A 25,370-nucleotide genomic window follows, 5' to 3' on the forward strand; every position below is an offset into this window, starting at 1 on the left:
AACAACTTAAAAATTACAAAAATTTAAGAAGTCTTAGCAAGTTCTGGCCGTCTTTATGGCTAAAGTTGCAGATTCCCTTTCTTGGTGTGGAGCTTATGCAAACCTCCCCTGCTTCAGCTCCAGCCCTTCACTAGGTGAAGGTGTGATGTTTTCATTAGCTCCTCCTGCACTGGCCTGAGGGCAGGCACATCACAAGCTGCACTACAAGAATGAACTAGACTCCTAGCACCCACTCACTGTGAATTTCTGGGGACTTCCAGAATGAGTGATGCCCATCTCCTTGCTAAACTCAAAGGAAACTTTTTTCTTTCTTTTCTCTTGTACTCTCTATAAGTTGGCCACTATTGATCACTCCCTTCTTGATTTGTTCCCCTTCTGTTAGGTTCCTACATTCATTTATTCATTCGTCAAATACTTACCCAGCACCTGTTAGACACTGGATATATAATATGGAATAAAACAGACATGATCCCTGCCCTGAGCGCACTTAAATTCTAATAAGGAAGTCAAAAAAATAAACAATTATTCTAATAATTAATCGAGTATGCTGTGTTTTGTAAAAATGGGAGAATTTTTGAAAGCTCCTTGGAGACACCCCTCCCTCCCAAGCCATTAGAGAAATGAGGAAAGGGATCATTGACAGGACACCAAGGAAGTGGTGGAGTGGGTGTGAGCTGAACGAAGCACAGATGACATGGTCAGCCTTGGGTGGGAAGGGGGTCCTATCTGTCCCAGAGACCAGAAGGGAGATCCAGATAGTCACTAGGGGACTTGGGGGTTCAGGCTTTGAGAAGTCAGAAGAAAGTTTCACATAGAGACAGAAGGACATGGGGAGGCAGTGACTGTTCTGGCTGAGGAGAGACACTGGAATTTGCAGTGATTTCTGTAGCATTCTTACACAATTTTTGTCTAGCAGGTCTGCAGTACGAAAGGGAGAAAACTAAAGGTGAATGGACTCAGACCTGGGCATTTACAAGTTGAAGACAACAATTAAAAAACAGAGTAATTGGGGGACACCTGGGTGACTCAGTTGGTTAAGCATGTGCCTTAGGCTCAGGTCATGATCCCAGGGTCCTGGTACTGAGTTCCACATTGGGCTCCCTGCTCAGTGGGGTGCCTGCGTTTCCCTCTCCTGCTCCCCCTGCCTGTGCTCTCTCTCTCTCTCTGACAAATAAATAGATTAAAAATCTTTAAAAATAAGCAGAGTAATTGGAAGTGATGGTGACTGAGCTAGAAAGAAGGGATTCCAATTCAGACAGGAGATTATTGATATTTAAAATGTTTGAGGCACAGCAGTTGGTTGTTTCTATTTAATCACCCCTTGCATTAAATGCAGAAAGGGCTAGTCTCTCTGTAAGCCATGGAAGAATTTCTAAGGGCTATGGAAGCTACTGGGACTCAGATTCTTGAAAGTTGTGAATTTTTTTTTTGTTTTATCTTAATTCAAGTTAGTTAACATATAGTATATTATTACTTTTGGGGTAGAATTTAGTTGCATATAAAAGCCAGTGCTCATCAGTTGCTTCGGTTGCATATAAAACCCAGTGCTCATTACATCAAGTGCACTCCTTAATGCCCATTGTCCAATTATCCCAACACCCCACATACCGTGAATGCTGTGAATTGACATTGCCCTGGGATCTTAGAGTTGCCTATTGGCCTAATGGTCAAGGGGTTTTAAATTCCATTGCAAACTATGATATGCTATGGGGTATAAGTAGCCAGCAACATGGTACCCAAGGCCATTCCTGGAGCTCCTATAAGAGACCTGATAACAACTGGGAATAACTCACAAATGTGAACTAGTGGAGAGGGAAGACATGCAAGTTAAAGGACAAGCTTAATTTCAGAATTACTTCAAAACAATAATGATGTATTACATTAAATTACATTTGATGAGTTAGGATAACCGCTGATCAATCTTTTCAAGAACAAATTTTACTTAATAGAGTTTCAGTGTTCTCTATAATTAGCAACAGGGCATTAACAGTGCACATCACAGTTTATCAGTAAATATATGGAGAGGTTGATTTGTGTAGGAATAATGAACATATAAGAGTACTTCAGAACCATTTAATTCTGTAAACTGTAACTGGGTTATAACATTCCTTCTGAAATCTTGTTTATACAATTAATAGTTTAGCAAAACATTTTTCTTAGCTGTTACAAAAAGCAAACAAGCTCAGCCTAAATTTCTACAAATCCAGAATCCTTTAAATTAAATGAGCTGTTTAATTTTCATAAAACAGCACTTTTTTTTTCTTTCTGCTTCTTACCTTGCAGTTTTTCCCCCCAAATGGAAGGTGGCATCAATTGGAAGATGAGTTTTAATGATCTGTGGAAAGGCATTCCATTGGCCTTTTCTAAACCTGTGAACTTATTTTATTTTATTTATATCTGTTTAAGAAACTTAATTTGAAGATGTTTCTATTTGGATGGTTTTGTTTCCTGGATGATGAAGGAGAATACTCTATCACTAACTACATTACCCCTGCATGTCCTGGGAGCTATGGTCACAGAGAGATACTCTTCTCTAACAACCTGTCCTCCACAAGTCAGTGCTCTGGCCAGTTGATTGCACTTTCTTCTCTTCATCCAAACACATCACTGCCATAAGTTCCCTTTATCACCACTCTTTCTCCCAATCTGTCCCTCCTTTCTGCCTTCATCCTTGCAGCTACTCTTGCCAGTGCTCTCAATGCCCTTGCTTTTTTGTCCTTCCCTTTAAATGGGAGCTTGGATCAATATTGATCAATGTACTCTGCTTCCACAGGAGGGCCTTTTCCTCAATCAACATGCTGTCCATGGTCAATCGCAGCCTCTCTCATGGCTTCACTTCCTGGCCAAGGTCTGGTGACTCTCCTATTTAATTCTCTAGTCCAGTGGTCTCTTTGGGTCCTATCTCCACTAACACTTTTCATGGGCGCCTCCTAATTCCCCAAGGAAGACTAAACCCACCATCCTCCCAGATGCTCAAGCTGGGGACCTGGGTAACATGGGAGGCCCAGAGAGGTTAATTAATTTGTCACACAGCTTATAAGTGGAAGAGTCGGAGGCTGAAGGACTTTCTCTTTCCACTGGTCCACATCTTAGCCTCTCTTATACTTAGGAGTAAGGACTAATTTTCTACTCATCTTCAGGTCTCTAGTCATACATAGCCCAGTGCTTAGCACACTATAAAATTCAGTAAATTTTTATTAAAACAAAGAATGCAAGTATCTTAGAACATTCTCTTCCACTTCCTCACTATGTATGTAAGGAAATGAAAGCCAGAGGAATTAGAGCATTTTCTCAGAGCATTAGAGGCAGGCTCACTCTTATCACTTCATATACATCACCAGTTGACTAGGAATTGGATTGATTTCTCTTCTGCCTGTTCCATAATCAAGAGCTAATGGAAGAAGTAAAAAGATATGAGGAGAAAATCTAAAATAAAATAAGAGTATAAGGAAACAGAGCTGAGGGAATGCTCAGGGTCAGGAAGTGGGAGGTTTAGGAAAATTTACTTCCACATGTACTTACCTCACTCCTGGGCAGGGATAGATGACACTGCTGCCTGACTGCATGGGTTTGTGTGTGCATGCATGCATGTGTATATGTGTGTGCATATGTGCTAGTACTTTGTGTTTGATGCATATTGCCTAGCACTATTCAACTGCTGCTTGCTCTGCCAACGGGAATAACCAAAGATTGGAGGTGACATGTGCGAGTATTAACCCTATGTTACACATGAGGGTATGTGCTTGAAAAGTCTTGGCTCTTTGACATGCTCTTTGGCTTTCCACAACCTGCCTTCCTATCTTCCTGAGCAATTTTGCATACCTGCTTTAGGATATGTGGCAATAAGATCATTAGGTCCAGCCTGGAAGTACTGGATTTCATCCCAAAAGGCATACATGGCTTTGGTCAACAAAATTCCCTGTACACCATCCATTTTGGGGTGCTGAATTTGGCCTTTCTGCTCTGTGGCCATTGGGAAAAGGTATTCGTTTTTTTTTTTTTGGTAAGATTTTATTTATTTATTTGACATAGAGAGAGAGTGAGTGAGAGAGCAGGAGCAGGGGAGCAGAGGGAGAGGGAGAAGCAGGCTCCCCCCCGAGTAGGGAGCCTGACGTGGGGCTCCATTTGGGGACCCTGGGATCATGACCTGAGCCAAAGGCAGATGCTTAATCCACTGAGCCACCCAGGCGCCCTGTGGGAAAAACAAACAAAACAAACAAAAATAACAAAGAGAGAGCAAAATATTTTATTTTAGACAGTGTAGGTTGTCTCACTAGAGATGTTCAGAAATGTACAAGCTTGTAGCAATGTGCATGCAAGCTTGTCTGATTTGGGGGTGGTTCTAGCAGCCAGCTGGCTGGGAAGGAAATGCCTCACTGGAAAGAGAGGATGGGGGGGTATGATTTCACTTGCAGTGCTGTTGATTGTAGCTATTGATTGTAACTGCAATTTCTATTTTATCACATCATGAATAAGCACAATGGGAGATATTGTGTGTTAACTCCTGGCATGCTCTGAAATGGTTCACCAGAAGACCTAAGAACACATCTCATTGTGACTGGGCTGAGTAGCGTTCTGGCTTTCTTTGTAAGTGGATCAAGGGCCTGAAGCAATTTAAACTGGTCATGTGGGGTTAGGTAGCTTGTCTTTTCTTATTGTTCTTTCTTTCCTTTTTCCTTCCTTTCTTCTCCCTTCTTCTTTATAAATTAATCTTCATTGGAATCCTGCACAGTTTTACCATAGTTTTCTTTTGTTGAAAATTTCTATAAGTATTCTTTTGGTGGGGTGGGGGGCAGGGAAGAAGTGTTTTGCCTAAAGATGACCTACATTTCCTGTACAGTTCAATTACTATATCATACCACTGATGTAATGTTTCATTTTCTTGATTCACTCTTGAGTTTTAAAACCATTACTAACAATTAGAGAAAAGAGTAAGTTTCCATTTTAAATTTAAAAAAAATTCCATATTATTCAAAATCAGTAAACTGTTTCCTATAACAACAAAACTTTGCACTTACTAAACAAAAATTTTATATCTTGCAGTTCACACTTCTTTAAATTTCACTATTTTAAATTCTGAATACAAACAAAAACTCCGAGAAGTCACAAAGAATAACAGAATTGAAGAAATTCAAATTTTGCTTCTTTGTTCTTACAATCACTATGCTATCATTGTTCTGAATCTACTACTGTTTAAACACAGGGATATTCATATACAGCAGAGACACAAATTGTACCTGAAGTGAACTTGAAGGATCCTGAACTGTAATGAATTTAACCCTGAAAGGAAGCAGGCCTAGCTGCATCTGTGTGTTAGTTACAGAGGCTGGCTCTATGCCTGGGTGTTCTCTGAATTAACTTCCATACAGAGTTAAATAGACATGAAACCAAACAGCGATCTAAAATTGCCAGCTGTGGGGGATATAGACAACTTTTTTACCCAATAAAAAGGTGTTAATTTGAAGTTACACAGATATGACTAAAACTTGATAGTAACAAAGCAATTGTTTAGAATTTAGGGCTAATAGGGGCACCTGGGTGGCTCAGTCGCTTAGGCATCTGACTCGTGATATTAGCTCAGGTCATGATCTCAGGGTTGTGAGACTGAGCCCCACGTGGGGCTCCTTGCTGGGTGTGGAGCCTGCTTGGGAATCTCTCTGTTCCTCTCCCTCTGCGCCCCCATCTCAAATAAATAAATAAATAAATAAATAAATAAATAAATAAATAAAATAAATAAATAGAATTTAGAGCTAATAGAAGATCTTCCCCCTTCACCCCAGAGTATTTTATCACTGACATTGTTTAGAACTGCCAGAGAAGGGTGATAATAGAAAGCAGTCAGAATTTTAGTTGGCTTAATTCAGCCTCTTATTGCCTTCTCCTGAGGCAAATTGCTTCTACTGCCCTCAGCTTTGGAATGCCACTAAGTTGGAACTCAAAGTTGGGAATTTGTGATCTGAAATGCGCACACCTTCCTGTAGTTATTCATCTATGCATTCATTTGCTTATTTACTAAGTGTTTGCTGGACACCTGTTATGTACCATGCACTGCATTACATGCTGGGAGTAAAATGTTGAATAAGACATGGAACCAAATATTAAAGAATTTATGATCAAGTGGGGGGATATAGACAAGTAAATCAACAAATAAATATGGAGCAACAGGGCTACAGCAGGGTAAATATGGGAAACCAGTGAAAAGGGCACGTAGCTTGGTAATGCGGGCCTCCAGAGGGCACAGCATTGCAGCTGATGCTATTTCCAAGTCTGACAACCATGCCTGGGCTAACTTCGTCAATGCTGCTCCTCTGTCTGTGTTTTCTGCTTTTACCAGGATACAACTCAGGCTTCTGAACGGACACCCTTGAACTTTCCGTTTCTGTAATTAAGCACTATGACTCCTAATCAGGTTTTTGTCTTCTGGCATCCCCCTCCATGCGCTTTCCTTTTCTTCCTCACCACCAGGGATTGCATTTGGAGCATGTTTTTTTGGGGCTGACTGCACCAGGACTGCCCTCAAGGTGTCCCTTCCATTGTAATCAGGTGGAACCCCAGAACCTAGCACAGCTGGAGCTTTCTTTGAATGGCTAGGACAGATGTCAGAGATTTCATATTATCAATATAGATATAACCTAATATTTGCATATTTGTACCCAAGGTATTTTATATTACAGACTGAGAAAGTAGGATGCACTTTCCAGAATAATGGAGACCTAAAAATTCCTTGCAGTATTCAAGTCTTTTACTTTATTAAGCCGCTTTATTTCTTACTTTGGAAAGAATGGTTGAGAAAATAGCATTAAACATGATCAGTCTAAAAAATAAAACTGGTACATACTGTTAATAATCACAGAGACAGTGGTACCATAATTGTATACTTTTACAAAATGCTTTCAGAGTTCTTTGGGCTGGGCTGAAGGACTGAAGATCGCTTCCCCATTTTTGCCATCCACTACCTATGTACCTCTTGCTCAGAGTTCTGTGAAGAAATTTATTGACGTTCCTTCCATCTTTTGCCTATAGATTTCATCAAATCTCTCATTCTGAGCCACAGTGAAGTGGTTTTTCCAATCCCCCACAGTTCCTAGAAGAGGAAAACCAAGATGGGGTTGTCACTCTGATTGAAAGTTTCTGTGGCCCAACAACATGCCTGCCTTGCTCCACCTCCCCTTCAATGCACACCCATCCTCTGCAGCTCTCTGCTCTGAGAAGGGCCCTGGAGGGCTCTGTGCAGGGGGTGGGCTCCTAGCTCAGGCAGACAATTCACACAAAGGCACTACTGCCTTGGCCCCACCTGTGGTATATTCACATAATGGACTACTGCACAGAAATGAAAAGGAATGAACTACTGACACAGCCCCATGGAGGAATCTCAAAACATTACATTGAGTGACAGCAGACATAAGAAGGTACATACTGTATGATTTCATCTATATGAAGTCCAAGAACAGACAAAATCAATCTATATTGACAGAAATAAGAAGGGTGGTTGTATCTGAGGGTAGAGATAGACAGGAAAGGGCCATGAGAAGGAACTTTTGAGACATGAGAATGTTTCATATCTTGATTGGGGTGCTGGTTATATGGGTGTATACATTTTTCAACACATTCAACTGTATACTTACTTCAGAGCTGTGCATTTTTTTGTATGTAAGTTACATCTCAACAAAAAAAAACTTTTGGGAAAAATGAGAATGAGATAGTACTGTATATGTATGTGCTTTTTCACTAAGCAGTAACTATTAAAATAATGTTAAAAAGGGGAAATACTCTGTCCTCCCTCTGCCTCTTCTGGAAAGTTGTGCAACAGAAATAAAAGCACTGGGACATAAGAACATACATACAAAGGTGTTTACTGTAGCATTATTCATTAGGACAAAAAAAAGTAACTGTAGTGCCCTTCACTAGGGGAATAGTTGGATGAGTTATGATGTATCTATCCATACTCTGGTACAACATGAGACCACTAAAAACAGTGAGCTACATGGACCTACATGCCTTGCCCTGGAGGGATGTCTGATAATTCTGGTAAATGAAGGAGTATATTATGACCACATTTAGCTTTCATCATGGTATATATCTTTGTTTGCACATGTATGAGCCTGAGGGAATGAGGGTGTATAGAAAGATAGGTATGTATGGATCTAAAGAAGGGCTTCTTGCTAAATCATTGCCATTGATTATCTGAAGAGAAAAGGAATGGCATTGTTTGGTTTGCTTCACTAGCATGGGATGCTGTTGTAGATTCTAAAATGCAACAAAATGCTTCTCTCTCTGTGCTCTCTCTCTCAAATAATAAATAAAATCTTTAAAACAAAATAAACTAGTAAATTAAAAAACAAAATAAACTAATAAATTAAAAAAAGAAAAGTTGCAAAGCAGTAGCACACATGGTTCCTCTGGTGTGAAAAAGAAGTCCCTGTTTTTGTTTGTTTGTTTGTTTGTTTTTAGAGAGGGAGAGAGAAGGGGGAGGGGCAGAGGGAGAGAGAGAGAATTTCGAGTGGGCTCCACGCCCAGCATGGAACCCAACGTGGGCCTCGATCTTACAACCCTGAGATCATGATCTGAACAGAAATCAAGAGTTGGATGCTTAACTGGCTGAGCCACCCAGATGTCCCAGAAGTCTGTGTTTTTAAACAGAGAGGGAGGGGACTTCCATACTGTTGGTGGTCTTTTCTGGGGAATGGGGTTTGGGTGAAGAAAACTTTTTAAAATATAATTCCATATTAATCTAATTTTTTACAATGACATGTATTACTTTTTAAGTTGAAAAATGATAAAGCTTTTTTTTCCCCTCAAAAAGTATTAGCTGGGTCACTTAGAATTCCTCTTTTGGGAACTGGAACTAAAAAATATTAAGAGAACAAGGCAGTGCTCAACAGTAGTTATAATTGAAGTCATGATGTAGAGCAGGTCTGAGCCATGATCAGGACCAAGCTATGAGCAGAAGCTGAGTGAGCAGAAGCTATAAAGTAGGAAAAAGGTGTAATGGACAGAGACAGGAAGCTGATCACTGGAGGAAGGCACTCATAGCAGACATGTGGAGGGCAGCCGAGTCCTGTAAGTGGTGGAGCCTTCGAGCAAAGAGCTGTACCCTTCTGCTCCTGAGGTCCTAATCCTGAGATCCAGGGATCCCCATGAAGTCTGGACCAATGATTTCTCCTGCTCTTAACTACCTGTGAGAATACATTACCCTTACACCAGCACATGACCCCTCCTAGAAAGCCCCTCATATTGGGGCTGGCCAGAAGGACTCTCTGTTTCTTGCAACCAGATACCCCAGAGAACTCTCTTCTGTAACAAGATCAAATCCCCATCTTATTAGCAGCAGATTATTTTTAATAGGCTAAATGTGCTGTCTTGAAACTAGTAAAACCTAACATCTTCTTGCTAAGAAGCAGACAGTATATTACTAGACAAACTGAGTGTTTGATTTATATTTATATTTACATAGTATTTGAAGCCACACAAACCTTTTCTCATGAAAGGGGAAATGGACTGGTCCAGGATAGATTTAGGAACTGTGGAACAATTTGTCATGGGATTTTCTTTCATTTTCTCAAATGATGTCTCCTGGACAATCTTATCTAGCACTGTTTCATCCAAGTTCTTTCCCATGAACTGCATCACTTCCTGAATTTCATGCTTTGGGTCCTGTGGTGACAGTAACATTGCATTGGAATGGGAAAAGGTATCAGGACACTCTTAAATTCTTCAGGCTGTCCCTCCCAGAAGCACAGCCCAGAAATAGGCTGGAGTGGTTCTTCCAAAGGGCTTTCACTCACCCGTTTTATGTCCTCATAGAAGAAGAAGAGAATCTGGTATCTGTCTTTTATCTCCCACCATCCCTTCACATGGTCATACCAGGAACCCCAGCCCACTATAATAGACACAGGAAACAGAACAGTCTACAAAAGGATCACCCAAAGCCTCAGATCTGTCCTGAGTCCTGATGTGTTTGAGTTGGAGGGTGATGTGGTACGGTACAGCCTTGGGGTAATTTATCCCAACATGCTACCTAAAGTGGCTTCATATTTATTGTGTATAATCATATATGCCCTGATATTGGGACAAGGATACCCTTTGGAATGCAGGGGACTCTACAGGTCAAGTGACCCAGCATAAAGGCTTTCAAATCGGGTGAGAGGTTTTTGCTGGGACTGTGGGTATTCACTCTGAACTCAGTCAGCCTGCTCCTCCCAGTCCCAGTCTGAGGTAGGACACGCCTAAGGAGGAACACAACCTTCTAAGGAATCAAATGTTATGCTTGATTCCTAGACTGAACCTACCTGGAGTGGGCATGCAAAGATGTGAAGGATTATTCTTTACCTTTTCCACTGATGAAGGTTTCAAAATACTCTTCCCAGGTACCAGGGTCAGGAAGAATTTGATTCATCCTTTGGAAATGGTAGTAGGAAACCATGCAGTCTTTGGCATTTCGAGCTACATAAAGGAACTTTGGGGTAAGGAGAGAGGTGGGTAAAAGATGGTATGAAAAGTGAATTTTCACAGAATTCACTCAGGTGAATTCCATGCCAAGAGCAGCTTTGTACACCTGGCTCAGCTCTCCTGTGCTGGCAGTTCGACTTGGCTGGTGAACCCCTCCTCCTCTGGCTGTCTTTGCTTCTCTGCTGATTCTCCTCTATTCCAAACTCAGTCCTAGTAAGTAACCTGACTCCTGATTGCCCCTTTAGTTGTCAGGTTCCAATCATTCTGTAGCAACTATGGCATCAGACAGCAACTTCCACATGCATGCTGATGATCCTCCTAATACCTTAATCTCCATTTCCTGGAAAAGCAGGATGCTTCATGGTCTTATTTTTTCCCCTGTTCTCATCAACTCTATTATTTTCATCTCAGATCACTTCAACTCTTGCTCTACAAAGCATCCTGTTTAGGTTTCATTTTGACAATAACCTTGTATCCTTCTACCCTCCCAGCCTTTCACTTTATCCAAATCTGACCTTTAATCTCATCATGACTGCTAAGTACTTGACTCACATTCTGACAGCATCATCCTGAGCTGGCCTCATTGACTAGCTACCTCGGATCTGTGACTAGTCATTTCATGGTGATGCTGGTTTTTTACCCTCAAATGGTTCTCAACTGGGAATGATTTTGCATGCTAGGGGACATTTGGCAATGCCTGGAGGTATTTTTGCTTGTCACAATTGTGGGTGATAGTGCTACTTGCATCTAATGAGTAGAGGCCAGAGATGCTGCTCAATATTCTACAATACTCAGGGCAGCCCCTTGCCCCATCCCACCAAAAATAATTATCTGGCCCAAAATGTCAATAGTGCCATTTTCCATATTCTGATGCTTTGAATCAGAAGCATTGCTGACCTTGCTGGGGCCTTGCCGATCCTGGATGGTCTGCCCCTACCAGTTTTAGCTGGTTACTACAGATAGTAACAACTCACTATCAAGCTCACTTTTTACATGCAAGCCAACCAGTCCTGAGCCTATGCCTCCCCTATTGGGCTCTCACACTCTGGGCCACTGTCCACTTGCTCTAATCACCTTCCTCAGTCCCTGGGGAAGAGTCACCTGAGGGCTGGCAAACCAGAGACCTATCATTGAATTTTTATAGCAAATGTTATATATTGTTTCAGTTACAGAAATCCTATTTATTTAATTTAATAAGAAATTCCATTTTAAAAATAGTGTCCTTTCTTTTATTTTTGATTCAATCTTTCATTTACTTACACAACTTCAACATTCTTCTTATATTTCTATATCTGATCATTTTAATATCTGAAATCCTTGAGGTGTAACCCTGCTGTTTGCGCTTTTTGCACACTGTCTTTCTTGTGCTGGCTTGTTCCTTTGTGTATTTTGTAATGTGAGGTGTGAACTCAAGCGGGAACTCTGGCTGCCCAAGCTGAAGCTGTGTCCTCCCCATGTTTGTTTCTGTGGGTCATCCTGGGGGTGCTGGCAATGGCAACCACCTTATGCTAGTTTCTCAGCTTGGGGCTTCTTGGACAATGCAAGAATTACAACACTGAATCTCCTCCCTTGAGAGAGGAGGCCTATGGCCACACATTTTCAGGGCAGCTGAGAGTCCAGGTCAAGACAAAGAGGTTTCCTGGCGTCTGCCTTGGCCCCCTCCACCCATCCATTGAGGATGAAGCCCTTCAGCTGTCCCACCTTTGGTTCCTCACTTTTCTGGTTTCTTCTGCTCTGGGCTTGGACCCCGTGCAGTCACTGAAACTCACGCTGCCGGATTCTCCAGATCATCAAAGAACCCACAGCACAGCTCCAATCTCAGTGACCTCTTCTCTAGTTTCAGCTCCCTTTATTGTGGAACTTAGGGATTTCCTTTACTCTCTCTGGATCTCAGTTACACATTTACAAAGGCAACTTGTTATGTGTTATGTGTTATTGCTAGGTGTTTCATACAGAAGGTTTCAGGGCACTTAGTGGTCACAATCCAGAAATGGAGGTTCTTGTTCCCTTATACAACTTTACTGAAAGGACTCCCATAATTGCTATTGTTCCCTAGAAATACGCCCTTCTAAGCCCTTTGTTCCCTTCATTCCCACCTTTGAGAAAACTTTCTTACCAATGCTCGCTGACATCTCAGTTTCTTCCCTTGCCTCCATTCATTGTACAGCTGCTCACTTGTTATTCATTCAGCAAACACATTTTGAACATCCTCTATGTGCCAGGAACTGATTAGGCGTTAGAGTGCAGAATAAATAAAGTCCCAGAATAAATAAAGTGAAGAGCCCAGAGTTTACCAGAGGCTGAGGCCAAGTGTTCCCCTTAAGAAATATTGCTCCATCTATTTACCGTTTTAAATGATCTTCAGGGCTTTTTTCTTTCCCCTCAGTTTTTCTTCTCTGCTCTATTATAAGTCTTAATTGCCCACACCCTTGGGTCACTGTGGACACTCATTATCTCTAGTTCTCTCCAAAAATTCAGTCTGGCTTTTGCCTCCATGTCTTGCTTGCAATCGTTCAGGTAAATATCCTGCTGAATATAGATAGAACTTTACATTTTCTCTTATTGCTGATCAACAGTAGATGATCAGCAATTCAGAGATGGTGAAGGAGCAAATATGATGACACTGTAGGGACTGGGGGATTTCCTCCCAAGGGACCTAATCTCTCACCTGTCTCCAGGGAAGCCGTTGCTGTCTTACCTTGCAGTTGTTTTCCCAGAAAGACGGAGGCAACAGCTGAGTTGGAAGGTGAGTCGTTAGTATCCGTGGAGAGGGCATTGCTTTGGCTTTTTCCACCCCTTTAAAGTAAATCAAGAGGAAACATCTGCATAGTACAGATATTGCATGGGGGAACTTATATTCCGGGGTCTGTCCAGAATGTCCCATCACCTCCCATCTTTCTCCTTATCTCTTGACTTTCTTTGGGATTTTGAGATTACCATCACGTCTGTAGACTCCTACAGCTTGAGAGCTAGAAGGGAGCTTATATTAATCTGTCACTTTCAGGATGAGGAGATGGAAGCTGAGAATGGACAAGCTAGGTCTTGTGGAAGGGCAGGGGGAAGGGGTGCAGAGCACAGGCCTTTCTCACCTCCCAGCCAGTACCCATCCCTGCGTGTCTGCAGCAGGCTGCCCATGTACTTGGCCTATGTGCTAGTCACTTGTTTCATCTCTAAAAATATATGTACTTGATGGCATGTGAGTCATGATTTCCACTCTGTGCTCTAAAACATTGGGCACCCGCTTTGTGCAATCATTGTGTTAGACTGAGGTTAGGGAATGTGAGATAATAGAAAATTTATATTTGTCTCTGCCGCTGCTTCTTGGCATAGAGCTCCTGAAACCCCTGTTGATAGGGGTGGTTGGGGGTGTCTTGTTCTTTTTTTTAAAAAAAAGATTTATTTATTTATTTGAGAGAGCGATCGAGTGAGAGAGAGAGAGAGAGAGCAGGGGGAGGGGCAGAGGGCAAGGGAGAAACAGAATTCCAAGCAGACTCCCCGTTCACTGGGAAGCCTGATATGGGGTTTGATCTCATGACCCCAAGATCAAGACCTGAGCTGAAATCAAGAGTTGGACGCTGGGGGCACCTGGGTTGCTCAGTCGTTAAGTGTCTGCCTTCAGCTTGGGTCATGATCTCAGTGTCCTGGGATCGAGCCACCTGTCGGGCTCCCTGCTCAGCGGGAAGCCTGCTTCTCCCTCTGCCTGCCACTCCCCCTGCTTGTGTTCCCTCTCTCACTGTCTCTGTCTGTCAAATAAATAAATAAAATCTTAAAAAAAAAAAAAAGAGTTGGATGCTCAACTGACTGAACCACCCAGGTGCCCTAGGGGTGTCCTGTTCTAATGAGGTGACTCCAGGGGGTGCTCCTGGATGGGGGCTGGTCACCAGCAAGACCAGCCATGATTAGAAGCTTAGGATTTTCAGGCCTGCCCCCCATTCTCCAGAGCGGGGAGAAGGGCTGAAAATGGAGTAAACGATGGATCATGCCTGCCTGATGAAGCCCCCATTAAATCCCCAAAGTCCAGGATTTGGAGAGCTTCCCAGTTGGTGAACACATGGAGATTGAAGGGAGTGGTGCCTACAGAAGGCATGGAAGCTTCTCATCCTCTCCCTATACTTTGTCTGGGGCATCTCTCCCATCTGGCCAAGGAGGGGCTTGTGGCAACCCCTGATTAGTAGTCAAGTTGGACGGAAGTTGTGGGTAACCTGGGGACCTACTACTTGCAGTTGGCACCCGAAGTGCAGGGAGAGCAGTTTCGTGGGACTGAGTCCTTAACCTGTGGGATCTGATGCTATCAGCAGGTAGGTAGTGTCAGAATGGAGTTGAGTTGTAGGACACCTGGCTGGTGTCAGAGAGAATCTGTTGTTGGTGTGAAGGACATCCCCTCCCCAGCCCACACACACAAACTGGAATTGGGGCCTGAACCTAATGCAGGGGAAAAGGCAACAAAGTTAAAGGAGACATGCTCCTTCTCTCTAAGAAGCTTCCATTCTAGTGGAATCAGAGGCTTATGCAAAGTGAGCAGAGTTAGTGCTGAGAAATGAGTCAGCATCAAAAGTTAGGCTCTGAAGCAGCCTTACACACTGGCCTTCCACATCTCTTCTCCCCTGAGTGCTTGGTTTTCCAAAGATGGGGGTGGGGTAGAAAGGAAGGTGTGGAGGAAATGCCTCTCTTAGCCCCTGACAGACATCCTGGGAATGCTGTTTGACTTTTAAAAAGCTGGATCCCAGGGAAGGTCACTGTCAGTGCAAACTGCCCTCTGGCTGATACAAATTGTACATGTGGTCTGTCTGAGCATATGGCTTTGGTTATTCTCCCAGGCCTGGCGAGGAGGAAGAGTCTCTGCAGGTCCCAGTAAAGAGAAGGAAGACAGGGCCCTTCACCCTAGGAAGGAGTAGGTCTGGAACTGGTCTTGTTCCCTATACCTTAAAATGTAAATGTTCCCTGGTGCCTTCAAATTTTTGCTGCTTTTGAGCAGCTCAGACCCTGGGCCTCTTCTGTTTGGAAACCTTCTATACTCAAGGTGATTTTTTACACTTGCTCCCCAAGCTGTATGTTTGAGGGGCGGGATTCAGGGTGGTGTTGAAAGGATGTGCTTCATTCTGGTCATCTTTGATTTTGCTTACTTTGTATGTTGAAAATCCTTAATAGTTTTTAAAAATAGTGGTAAAATACATATAAAGTAAAATTTGCCATCTTAATCCTTTTAAAGAGTACAGCTCAGTAGTGCTAAGTGCATTCACGTTGTGGTGTAACAAATCTCCAGAACTCTCCATGTTGCAAAACTGAAACTCTGTACTCTTTAAACACTCACTCCCCATTGCACCCTCCCCCAGCCACTGGCAGTCACCCTTCTTTCTGATTCTGTGATTCTATGACTTTGACTACTCTGGCTACCTCTGGATACCTCATATAAGTGGAATCATACAGTGTTTTTTTTTGTGACTGGCTTATTCTACTTAGCATAATATCCTTAAGGTTCATCCATGGTGTAGCAGGTGTCAGAATTTCCTTCCTTTTTAAGGCTGAATAATCTTTCACTGCATGTATGTATCACATTTTACTTATCCATTCATCTGTCCATGGACACTTGGGTTGCTTCCATCCTTGGCTGTTGTGAATAAAGCTGCTATGAACATGAGTGTGCAAGTTATCTTTTCCAGTCTCTGTTTTTAATTCTTTTGGGCATATATTCAGAGGTGGAATTGTTGGATCATAGGGCCCAATAATTTCTTTTAATAAAAAAATCTTGGGGGGCGCCTGGGTGGCTCAGTCGTTAAGCGTCTGCCTTCGGCTCAGGTCATGATCCCAGGGTTCTGGGATTGAGCCCCGCATCGGGCTCCCTGCTCCGCGGGAGGCCTGCTTCTCCCTCTCCCACTCCCCCTGCTTGTGTTCCCCCTCTCTTTGTGTCTCTCTCTGTCAAATAAATAAATAAAATCTTAAAAAAAAAAAAAATCTTGGTACTGAAAAGAAAAATTGGAAAACCACTGGTCTATACTTAAAGTCCATATTCCTTATCAAGACCTGTAAAACTGTCCTGTCTCTAGCAGCTTCCACCATGTCTCCTGCTCACACGTTACCTTTCAGAGCTATTTACATTTGTCCTGCTGTTCCAGGCCCCTCATCTTTCTTGTCTACATCTCTGGGCTCGCTCTTTAGGAGTCTCTCCAGACACTTCCACTGTTAGCAATATGGTGGCCTGGACACTATGAAGACCTCTCCTGTTATAAAACACTTGCAAAATCTGACTAAAACATCACAAACATCCTTTAAGTGCATAACCATCCTTTAAATGCAAGAAACTAAGGAGGTTTTCCAGGGGTCCAGGTGAGAAGGAAGAAGAAGAGAGAGGAAGGTTGTGATGACCTGAGCATGTTTGCCCCTCAGTTCCGTGGCCCAATGACCCCTGAGTGGGAAGGAGGCTGGTAGGCTTGGGCTTTCCTCCTCTACATGCAGTCCTCCTGGCAGGCTTGACTGGCCTCCAGCTTCAAAATTTGCTGCCAAAGAACCCCTAGAGCAGAGAGAGATTTTGCAGGTTTAGGGCTTTACATAGAGCATTCCACCAATGTTTTCTTTACAGGTTCAGGTAAATTATACATTTTCTCTTCTCTCTCTCTCACTCTCTTCTCTTTCTGTCTCACATCAGTCCCCAGAAGAGCTGGTTGGGATGGTCTCATTCCCTTGTCACTCTGCCATGAGTGCTCAGCCTCAGGGTCGAGAAGTGCAGGAGAGAGTGTCCATGAAAACACCTGAGGTTACAAAGTCTGTTCCCGAGCCTGACCTGTGGAAGAAGGCAGCCAATGGAGTCATTTCTGGCCCTTCTCATCTGCACAAGGAGCTTGCAGTCTGGCAGGAGAGACAGAGCAACAGCAGTAGCCGCTTGTAACTGCAGGTGTCACCTTCTGCAGGCATTGGTCTTCCAGCACATTCTTCACCCTGACCATGGTGTCCTATGCTAACCTCCACCCAACATACCCACTGCTTGTCACCATATAGTCTGCATTTGCCTCCTCCGTTGGACCATGAATTATTGAGGGCAAGTGGAGGTGTGGAGTCTTAGAAGTACAGTCCAGGGCATGTATTATAAATACTTGTTGAGCTGAGGGGGTTGTAACCTGTATACAGTTAGTTACACACACACACACACACACACACACACACCCCTTTTCAAAATTTTCCCAGCCCTGCTCTCATTAGGTCACATATGCAATACCTTTGATGTCAAACAGCTCTGTAGCTGAGAGTTGGAGCAGGGGGTGTGGAAGGAGGCCTGGGAGGGAGACTGGCCATGTGGGACACAAGTTTGCACTACATCCAGCAGTGTCCACCCACTCCTGAACCCTCTGAGGGTGGTTGGTATACTTGACCAATAACCATTAGTCTATTTCAGCAACCACCTTGCCCTCCTAATGGTAGCCCTTACCTCCGGTGGCAGGGACCATCTACCCTGAAATAAAACCACTGCCCAGCTGAGTCTCCACCTGGCCTCTGTCTGTTTGTAGCTGGAAAGACCATAAAGCCTGTAACTGTCACCTTTTTGGACATGGGGTACCTTGGTTTTTAAAGAACCATCTTGTTTTGTATATGATATGCCATGCTGGGCTCTTGGTTATCATCCTTTCTTGAATTCTGCAGCTGCTGGCATTGCCTTGAGAGAAGTTCTATCTTGTTTCTTATGCTAACTTAGTGGCTGCACACTCTGCCCCCCACTGCCAAGGATGCCTCACTAGAAATCATGCTTAGGCTTTTTGTTCTCTCTTTAATGTCCCAAACTGTCAGAGGTAAGACAATGGTGGCACAGTGGGATGTAGAAGTGAGATCAAAAGCTGGGCGTGGATGACCCAGGGAACATATGCCCTTGTGGGGCAAAAGATTTAGCCTAAGAAGTGGTCAGTAATACCTAACACGTAAATAGGATCTACTCTGTGCCAGGCACTGCTCTAAGCTTTCTACACACATTAACTCATTTAATCCTCACAATGACTTTTTGAGGTAGGCACTAATTCTACTGACACCTTGCATCTGAGGAAACTGTAACAGAGAGAGGGTAAGTAACTTCTTAAAGGTCACTGAGCAGGTGGTGGCATCAGGACTTAAACCCTGGTAGTCCTTAACCATTATGCCATCCTGCTGCTCAAGGGATCAGAATACCAGACACCAACAAAAATGGAAGGCCCTGACTACACACAGAGTGGGATCACAGTTAAGCAGGCAGAGAGGGCCCTGTGTGGGGGGTCAGAGCCCCACAGGTAGTTCAGAAAAGGGGTCAGACCGGGCACTGGATTGCTAAGCTATTGGTCAACCAGACAGACAGGAACTGAGGACCAGAGGAGTCTGAGCAGCTGGGTAAGTAGAACCATAAGGACAAGCAAATGCCTCAAGGCTGTTCTAACTTGGATGCACCCTTGTGCTGGTTTCAGGTATTATGGGTGTCAGATCAAGAACTTCTCTATCTCAAGGCATTTGTAGATTTATCAGACTTTTATCCACAATTGCTCCAAGTTAGACTTCAACACTAGAGTTGTATTGCCTATAATTTTGTAGCTCTAGCTAGGTGTGTTTCCACCTGAAACATAGAGAAGTAGGCCTTCCTCCTATCCTTGTTCTGCAAAATGCTTCCAGCAGCTGCCAGTTACCTGGAATGGCTTCCTTTGCCTTCTGGTTGTCTTTTTGTCATTTTTTTGTTTTGAAGAAAAAAATTTCTAGGTTGAGTATTACCCTAAAAAGTTTTCCCTACAGAAAGAAATAGTTGGCTGCAAATGCATTATGTTTGCTAATTATCTGGCACTTCCTTGACTGCACTGAGCATTTGCATGGGTGGAGTAAGGAGAAGAGTGAATTGTTCCATAAATAGCTCTCCAACCTCTCTGTGTGTTCTACAGCAGAGGGAGCATTTAAGAAGAAAATAAGGCAGATTCCTTTTTACTTGGTGATTCACTTTTGGCAAATAACCTTAGGTAATATGTAGAAAGAATCAAAGAGGAAGAAAGGAGGAGGAAACATATGGTGACAGAAATGAGAGTGAGAGTGAGAGCAAGAGAGAGAGGAGAAAAAAGAGACAAAACAGAGGGGAGAAGACAGAGACAGGAGAGAGAAGAAGAGAAAGGAAGAAGGAGAGCCACCAGGATGCCCTTCAGTAGGTGAATGGGTAAATAAACTGTGGCACATCTAAGCAATGCAATAGTAATCAGCACTGAAAAGAAATGAGCTCTCAAGCCATGAAAAGACATGGAGGAAACTGAAATGCACATTACTAAGTGAGAGAAGCCAGTCTGAAAAGGCCACATACAATATGATTCCAACTATATGACATTCTGGAATAGGTAAAACTGTGGAGAGAGATCTGTGGCTGCCAGGGATTGGGGAGTAGGGAGGGTGAACAGGTAGCACACAGAGGATTTTTAGGGCAGTGAAACTACTCTGTATGGTAGTGCAGTGCTGGATCCGGGTCATTGTACATTAGTCCAAACCCATAGAATATACAATATCCAGGACAAATCCTAATGTGAACTATGGGCTTTGGGTGATTATGACATGTCCGTGTAGGGGCATCAATTGTAACAGATGCACCACCTGGGGGAGGGGTGAATATCGATAATGGAGAAGGCTGTGCATGTGTGGGAAATCTCTGCCTCTACTTTGTTGTAAACCTAACATTGCTCTAAAAAATAAAGTCTTAAAAGAAGAGAGAGAAAGGAGCCAGGACAGGAAGGGAGGAGCTCTCACCAGAGGGCTGGGGCGGCCCAGCCCACTCAATGAAAGGATGGCAGTGTTGAATGATGGCTTTCTGACATTTCTCCACATCTCCATTCTGCTCAATCATGTCCACAATTTCCTGAATCTATGTGGTCCCTGGGGCCCAAGTGGAAAGGGCGAGAAGAAGAAACCAGTTAGACAATCAGTCTTAAGTGTTCTGGGGAGAAAAGGGGACATGTAGACTGATGGCTTTTGGTTCAACCTCCCCTCAGGTCAGGATCCTGTCAGCTACAACAGATGGATGTTCATGTGGGAAAAACCCACAAGGTCTCTATGGAGAGAAGGAGCAGCAGAGGCAAAGCACATGACACTGTCACCCAAGAGCAGCCCGTGACAGAGCCCAGCAGGCTGGGTCCTCTAACCAGGGACAATTATGCTTGACCCTGGATAAACCCAGGACACGAGCATCCCAAGATCACCTCGTCATGGTACGGTGAGAAGGAGTAGCTCTCCTTGAATGAGTGCAAACACTGTATGAAGGGGGATTCTAACTGATGTGAGCTACCTTTGCTGACTCCACAAGCCAGAGTCTGGTTGTCCCCCTGGCCCCACTGTCACCTGATTTAGGGTAGGTACAGATGAGGAGATCATCTGGCTTGGCCTCAAAGTTCTGGATGTGGCTCCAGTTGTCCACAGTGCTAGCCTGCAGGGGGACCCCCACAACCTCTCTCAGTTGTAGCTGTACCTCCAACGCTGTAGCCAGGGCCATACTGTCTTGCAATGGGAGGGGGAGTCCGTGCGGGCAGAGGATAGAAGGGACTTTTAAAACAATTGTGGTAGGGGCGCCTGGGTGGCTCAGTCAGTTAAGCAGCTGCCTTCGGCTCAGGTCATGATCCCAGGGTCCTGGGATCAAGCCCCGCATCGGGCTCCCTGCTCAGCGGGGACCCTGCTTCTCCCTCTCCCTCTGCCTGCCTCTCTGCCTACTTGTTCTCTATCTCTCTGTCAAATAAATACATAAAATCTTTAAAAAAAAAAAAAACAATTGTGGTAAAATACACATAACATAAAATTCACCATTTTAACCATTTTTTGTACACAGTTCAGTGCCATTAAGTGCATTTCCATTGTTATGCAGCCATCACCAACATCCATGTCCAGAACTTTTCATCTTCCCAAAATGAAATTATGCCATTAAACACTAACTCCCCATTGCCCCTTTCCCCCTATCCCCTTCTACTTTATGTCCCTATGAATTTGTCTACTCTAGGTCCTGCATATAAAGAGAATCATACACTATTTGTCCTTTTGTGACTGGCTTATTTCACTCAGCATAATGTCTCCAGAGTTCATCCATGTTGTAGCATGGGTCAGAATTTCCTTCCTTTTTGAGGCTGAATAATGTTCCATTGTGTGTATATGCCACATTTTGTTTGTTCATTCATCCATACATGGACACTTGGGCTGCTTCCAACTTTTGGATTTTATAAATAACGCTGCTATGAACATGGGTATGCCAATATCTCTTTGAGATCCTACTTTCAATTCTTTGGAACTGGAATTGCTGGATCATATGGTAATTTTACGTTTAAGTTTTTGAGAAATTGCCATGCTGTTTTCAGTAGTAGCTACACCATTTAACATTCCCACCAGAAAGGCACGGGTGTTCCAGTCTTTTCACATCCTTGCCAACACTTGTTATTTTCTGTTTATTACCTATTTTATTTATTAAGTACATGTTTTCAAAATTTTTTAATTTCTACGATAGCCATCCTTATGTAGGTATGAGATGATATTCCACTGTTGTTTTGATTTTCATTTCCCTAATGATTAGTGATGCTGAGCATCTTTTCATGTGCCTATTTGTCATTCATATATCTCTTTTGGAGAAATGTTCATTTAAATCTTATGCCTATTTTTAGAATCAGGTTTTTTGCTTTAAATGCACAAAATGAGGAAGCCAGGAGAAGTGGGCCATATTACTCCAGAATAATTGGCTATTGAGATAGCCATGTGCTGGGCTTAGTGCTCAAACTCATTTTAACTGTTGCATAAAATAAGTGCCAGGACTTTAGAGCTGAAAGGATCCTTATAGGAGATGTAATAGTACATACTTATTGGAAATTGAATAAAAGAATCTGGCCCAGCCTTTCCAAGGAGTGGGTGAGAGGGAGTTAGTGCCACGTAATGAGGTTTGTTTTCAAGGTGGCTTCTACTTTCAGAGTGAGTCAAGTCCCTTAGAATGGAGACTAAGTTTCAGAAAATGAAAGATGAACCATTTCTGAAAAAAATTTCAAGTGTAAGAAGCAGCTGTGTTGACAATATGTCAAAGAAAGTAGTTTGGGTGATACTGAAATTATTGTGTGATCAACTTTGAGAGGAGGGAAGAGAACTAACATTCCATACAGCCCTCCTATGTTAGATCTAAAAAGCTTTTCTTTTCTCTTTTAATTCATATTATGATTTTACTAGGAAGGAATAATTAGCACTCATAAATATGAGGGAGATAGGAGTCACATGATCAATGACTTGTCCAGGGTTGTAGCCAGTGTCTTTCTGCAAATTCCACTTTCTTTTTTTAAAAAAACTACCCCTCCCGTTTTTTATTGCGAGCATATATATACCAGAAAATTTGGAATAAGCCCAAATGTACGAAGAAAAATTCATCACCTAGGAATTATTATTTTGATGTATTTACATCTGTCTTTTTCAAATATATATTGATATATATATATATTAAGGGGAACACACAAATATAATCTATACTATAAATATACCACAAAAAGATGGGGCTTGGAGAGCTTCCAGGCTGATGAACACGTGGAGCTGCTGGGAGGGTGGTGTCCCTGGAGAGAGAATGGAAACTCTGTACCCCTTCCCACATACCTTGCCCTATGCATCTCTTCCATCTGGCTGTTCCTGAATTCTATCTTTTATAATAGTCCAGTAATCTAGTAAGTAAAGTGTTTTCCTAAGTTCTGTGAACCACTCTAGCAAATTACTCAAATTCAAGGAAGAGGTCATGAGAACCTTCAATCTAAAGGCAGTTGGTCAGAAACACATGCTATAACCTGAACTTGTGATTGGTATCTGAAGTCAGGGTTGGGGGGCAGTCTGTGGGACTGAGCCCTTAACCTGTGGGATCTGATGCTGTCTCCAGATAAAGAGTGTCAGAATTGAGTTAAATTGTAGAACTGCCAGTATCCAGAGAATCTGAGGATTGCTTGGTGTGGGGAACCCTTTCCTCCCCGACCCATATCTGGTCACAGAAGTATAAAGTATGCTATTTAAGTAGCATAAAGGAGAACACAGGATGAGTTTTTCCTTTACAGGCACAAAGGCACAAAAATTGCCACTTGTCCTAGGATTACTCCTCCTGGAGCTCAGAGACCTGGTCCAATCCCCCCTCCAATTCCCTACAAGCTCAGCATGTAGGGGAAGATCTGGGTGGGAAGGAGAGTTGGGATTATAGGACAGGGATTTTGGAGATTTTTGCCTCTGGGTCCTGAGTTTCTAGGCTTTACACTGTTAGGTTGTTGTCTGTTTGTTACAAATACCTTTATTATTTTTTTTGTTTTAATTTTATTTTATGTTAATCACCATACATTACATCATTAATTTTTGATATGGTGTTACCTTTTATTTTTTAGGTTCGTTAATATAGTCTCTGGCTTTAATCACTTCTATCTGTACAGCAGTACCTACATTACCATAGTAAAAATAAAAAAAATCGGTAAGTTAAGGATTTTTTTTAAGCCATATTCTTACCTTCAAGTTCCAGCTAAAAATCAGCAGCCCAAAGGCCTGATCAAGAGTCAGTGGGCACATAAAGTGCATTCCAAGGAAGCAGGGCAGCGTTCCCTGGGTATGGCAATTGCAGAGGCTCAAATTACTGCTGTGTCTGAGGCACGCGGGTCCTTTAGCAGGTAAGGGCCCTTTTGGTGGTGCTCTGGCCATCAGTGCAGTAAAGTTGGAGCCATTCCTGTAAGAACTGGTACTAAACAGGAGCAAGACCTGTGACCTCACCTGAGGTGGAAGAGATGTAAACAAGGTCAAATGTGGCTTTGACCTCTCTGCAAATCTCAGTTCCCTTGAGTTTATGCAAACTTGAGGGCTGTTTGGACGAACATACTATTCCTTCCTCTGAGTTCACTGCCCAGCATGTGTGCACGCCTGTCGGTAACTGAGCTTGGCAGCAGAACCTGGATTTCACGCTGCTGTAGCGATTCTGTCTGGCAGAGAATCTAAAACACCTGGACCTGTGGGAAAGTGGGAACTTGGCTTCAGGAGCAGATGTATCCAGCTCCAAATAGACTCTTGCTCCTTTAGTGTTCTTCCTTTGTTTGGCTTCTTAGCCTGACTCACTTTCTGCATGTGGGTGACAATTCCTGTCTCCAACTAATGTTTTAAGATTAAAAACAGCAGTGTTAATGAAAACACCTTGCCTAGTACATAGTAAGTGCTTTAAAATGCTGGTTCATCTTGCCTTTATTCCCAAACTGTATTCAGTAAAACCTAAATGCATAGAGGACAGAACCAAAGTCTAGGGCCTAGCTAAGTGTGTATTTATTTATACTTTGCCTTGTCCTACAGAGGGCATACTTTCATGGAGGCAGATTATATTCCCTTGTGCCTTTGGCTATCTGGAAATTGAATCCTTGTGTTAAATAATCTCTGATACTACAGTTCTGCCAACTCGCAACCTTATTTATGACACAATGCTTTTCTTTCTGGAATTTAAGTATAGCCAGGCACCCTAACCACCCCTCCTGCTAATGTCTTCTTGTCTTCTTTGACTCTGAATCTCATAATGCTTCTTCACTGACACCTCTTCCTCCTGTTTTCCAAAGTTTTTTTTTCTTTCTATAATCTCAACCCATTTTTCTTCATTCTGCTCTCTTCTCTTTGACAACCTCACTTACTCCAGTGCTTTTAATCTTGGAACATTGGCTGACTCATAAGTTCTCAGCACTAACTCACAATCTTTCTCTGTGAAGTCCCTCATTTCCAACCACCTGTTAAGGTTCTGCCAATATGAGAGCTGCCCGGCACTGCACGCTTTGCCTGCCCCACGCTCTCTGCTGGTCGTGGTAGCACCATCATCCACAGCTGAAGCATCACCTTGGACTAAGGATGGGGAAGGCACCCTAGTTAACAATGTCAGTTATTAATTTAACATACAGTTACTGAATGCAACTATAAGCAGTGAATAAACTGCTTACAATCTTTAA

The 25,370-nt window shown here is 42.9% G+C and overlaps 1 protein-coding gene and 1 long non-coding RNA gene across 6 annotated transcripts in view; one reads left to right on the forward strand and one right to left on the reverse strand.

Moving 5' to 3' along the window:
* Positions 1–25,370, forward strand: part of LOC118553433 (uncharacterized) — a 254,539-nt gene that overhangs the window by 151,358 nt on the left and 77,811 nt on the right. The gene's annotated exons all lie outside the window — the stretch shown is intronic.
* On the reverse strand, positions 6,972–20,911 carry SULT1C2 (sulfotransferase family 1C member 2). Its single transcript, XM_036120462.2, is given in 7 exon segments — positions 6,972–7,084; positions 9,474–9,654; positions 9,786–9,880; positions 10,330–10,456; positions 13,148–13,245; positions 20,173–20,298; positions 20,761–20,911. Coding segments are annotated over 7 exon segments (891 nt in total).

The sequence above is a fragment of the Halichoerus grypus genome, chromosome 10 (assembly GCF_964656455.1).
Source record: "Halichoerus grypus chromosome 10, mHalGry1.hap1.1, whole genome shotgun sequence".
In the NCBI taxonomy this organism is placed as follows: domain Eukaryota; kingdom Metazoa; phylum Chordata; class Mammalia; order Carnivora; family Phocidae; genus Halichoerus; species Halichoerus grypus.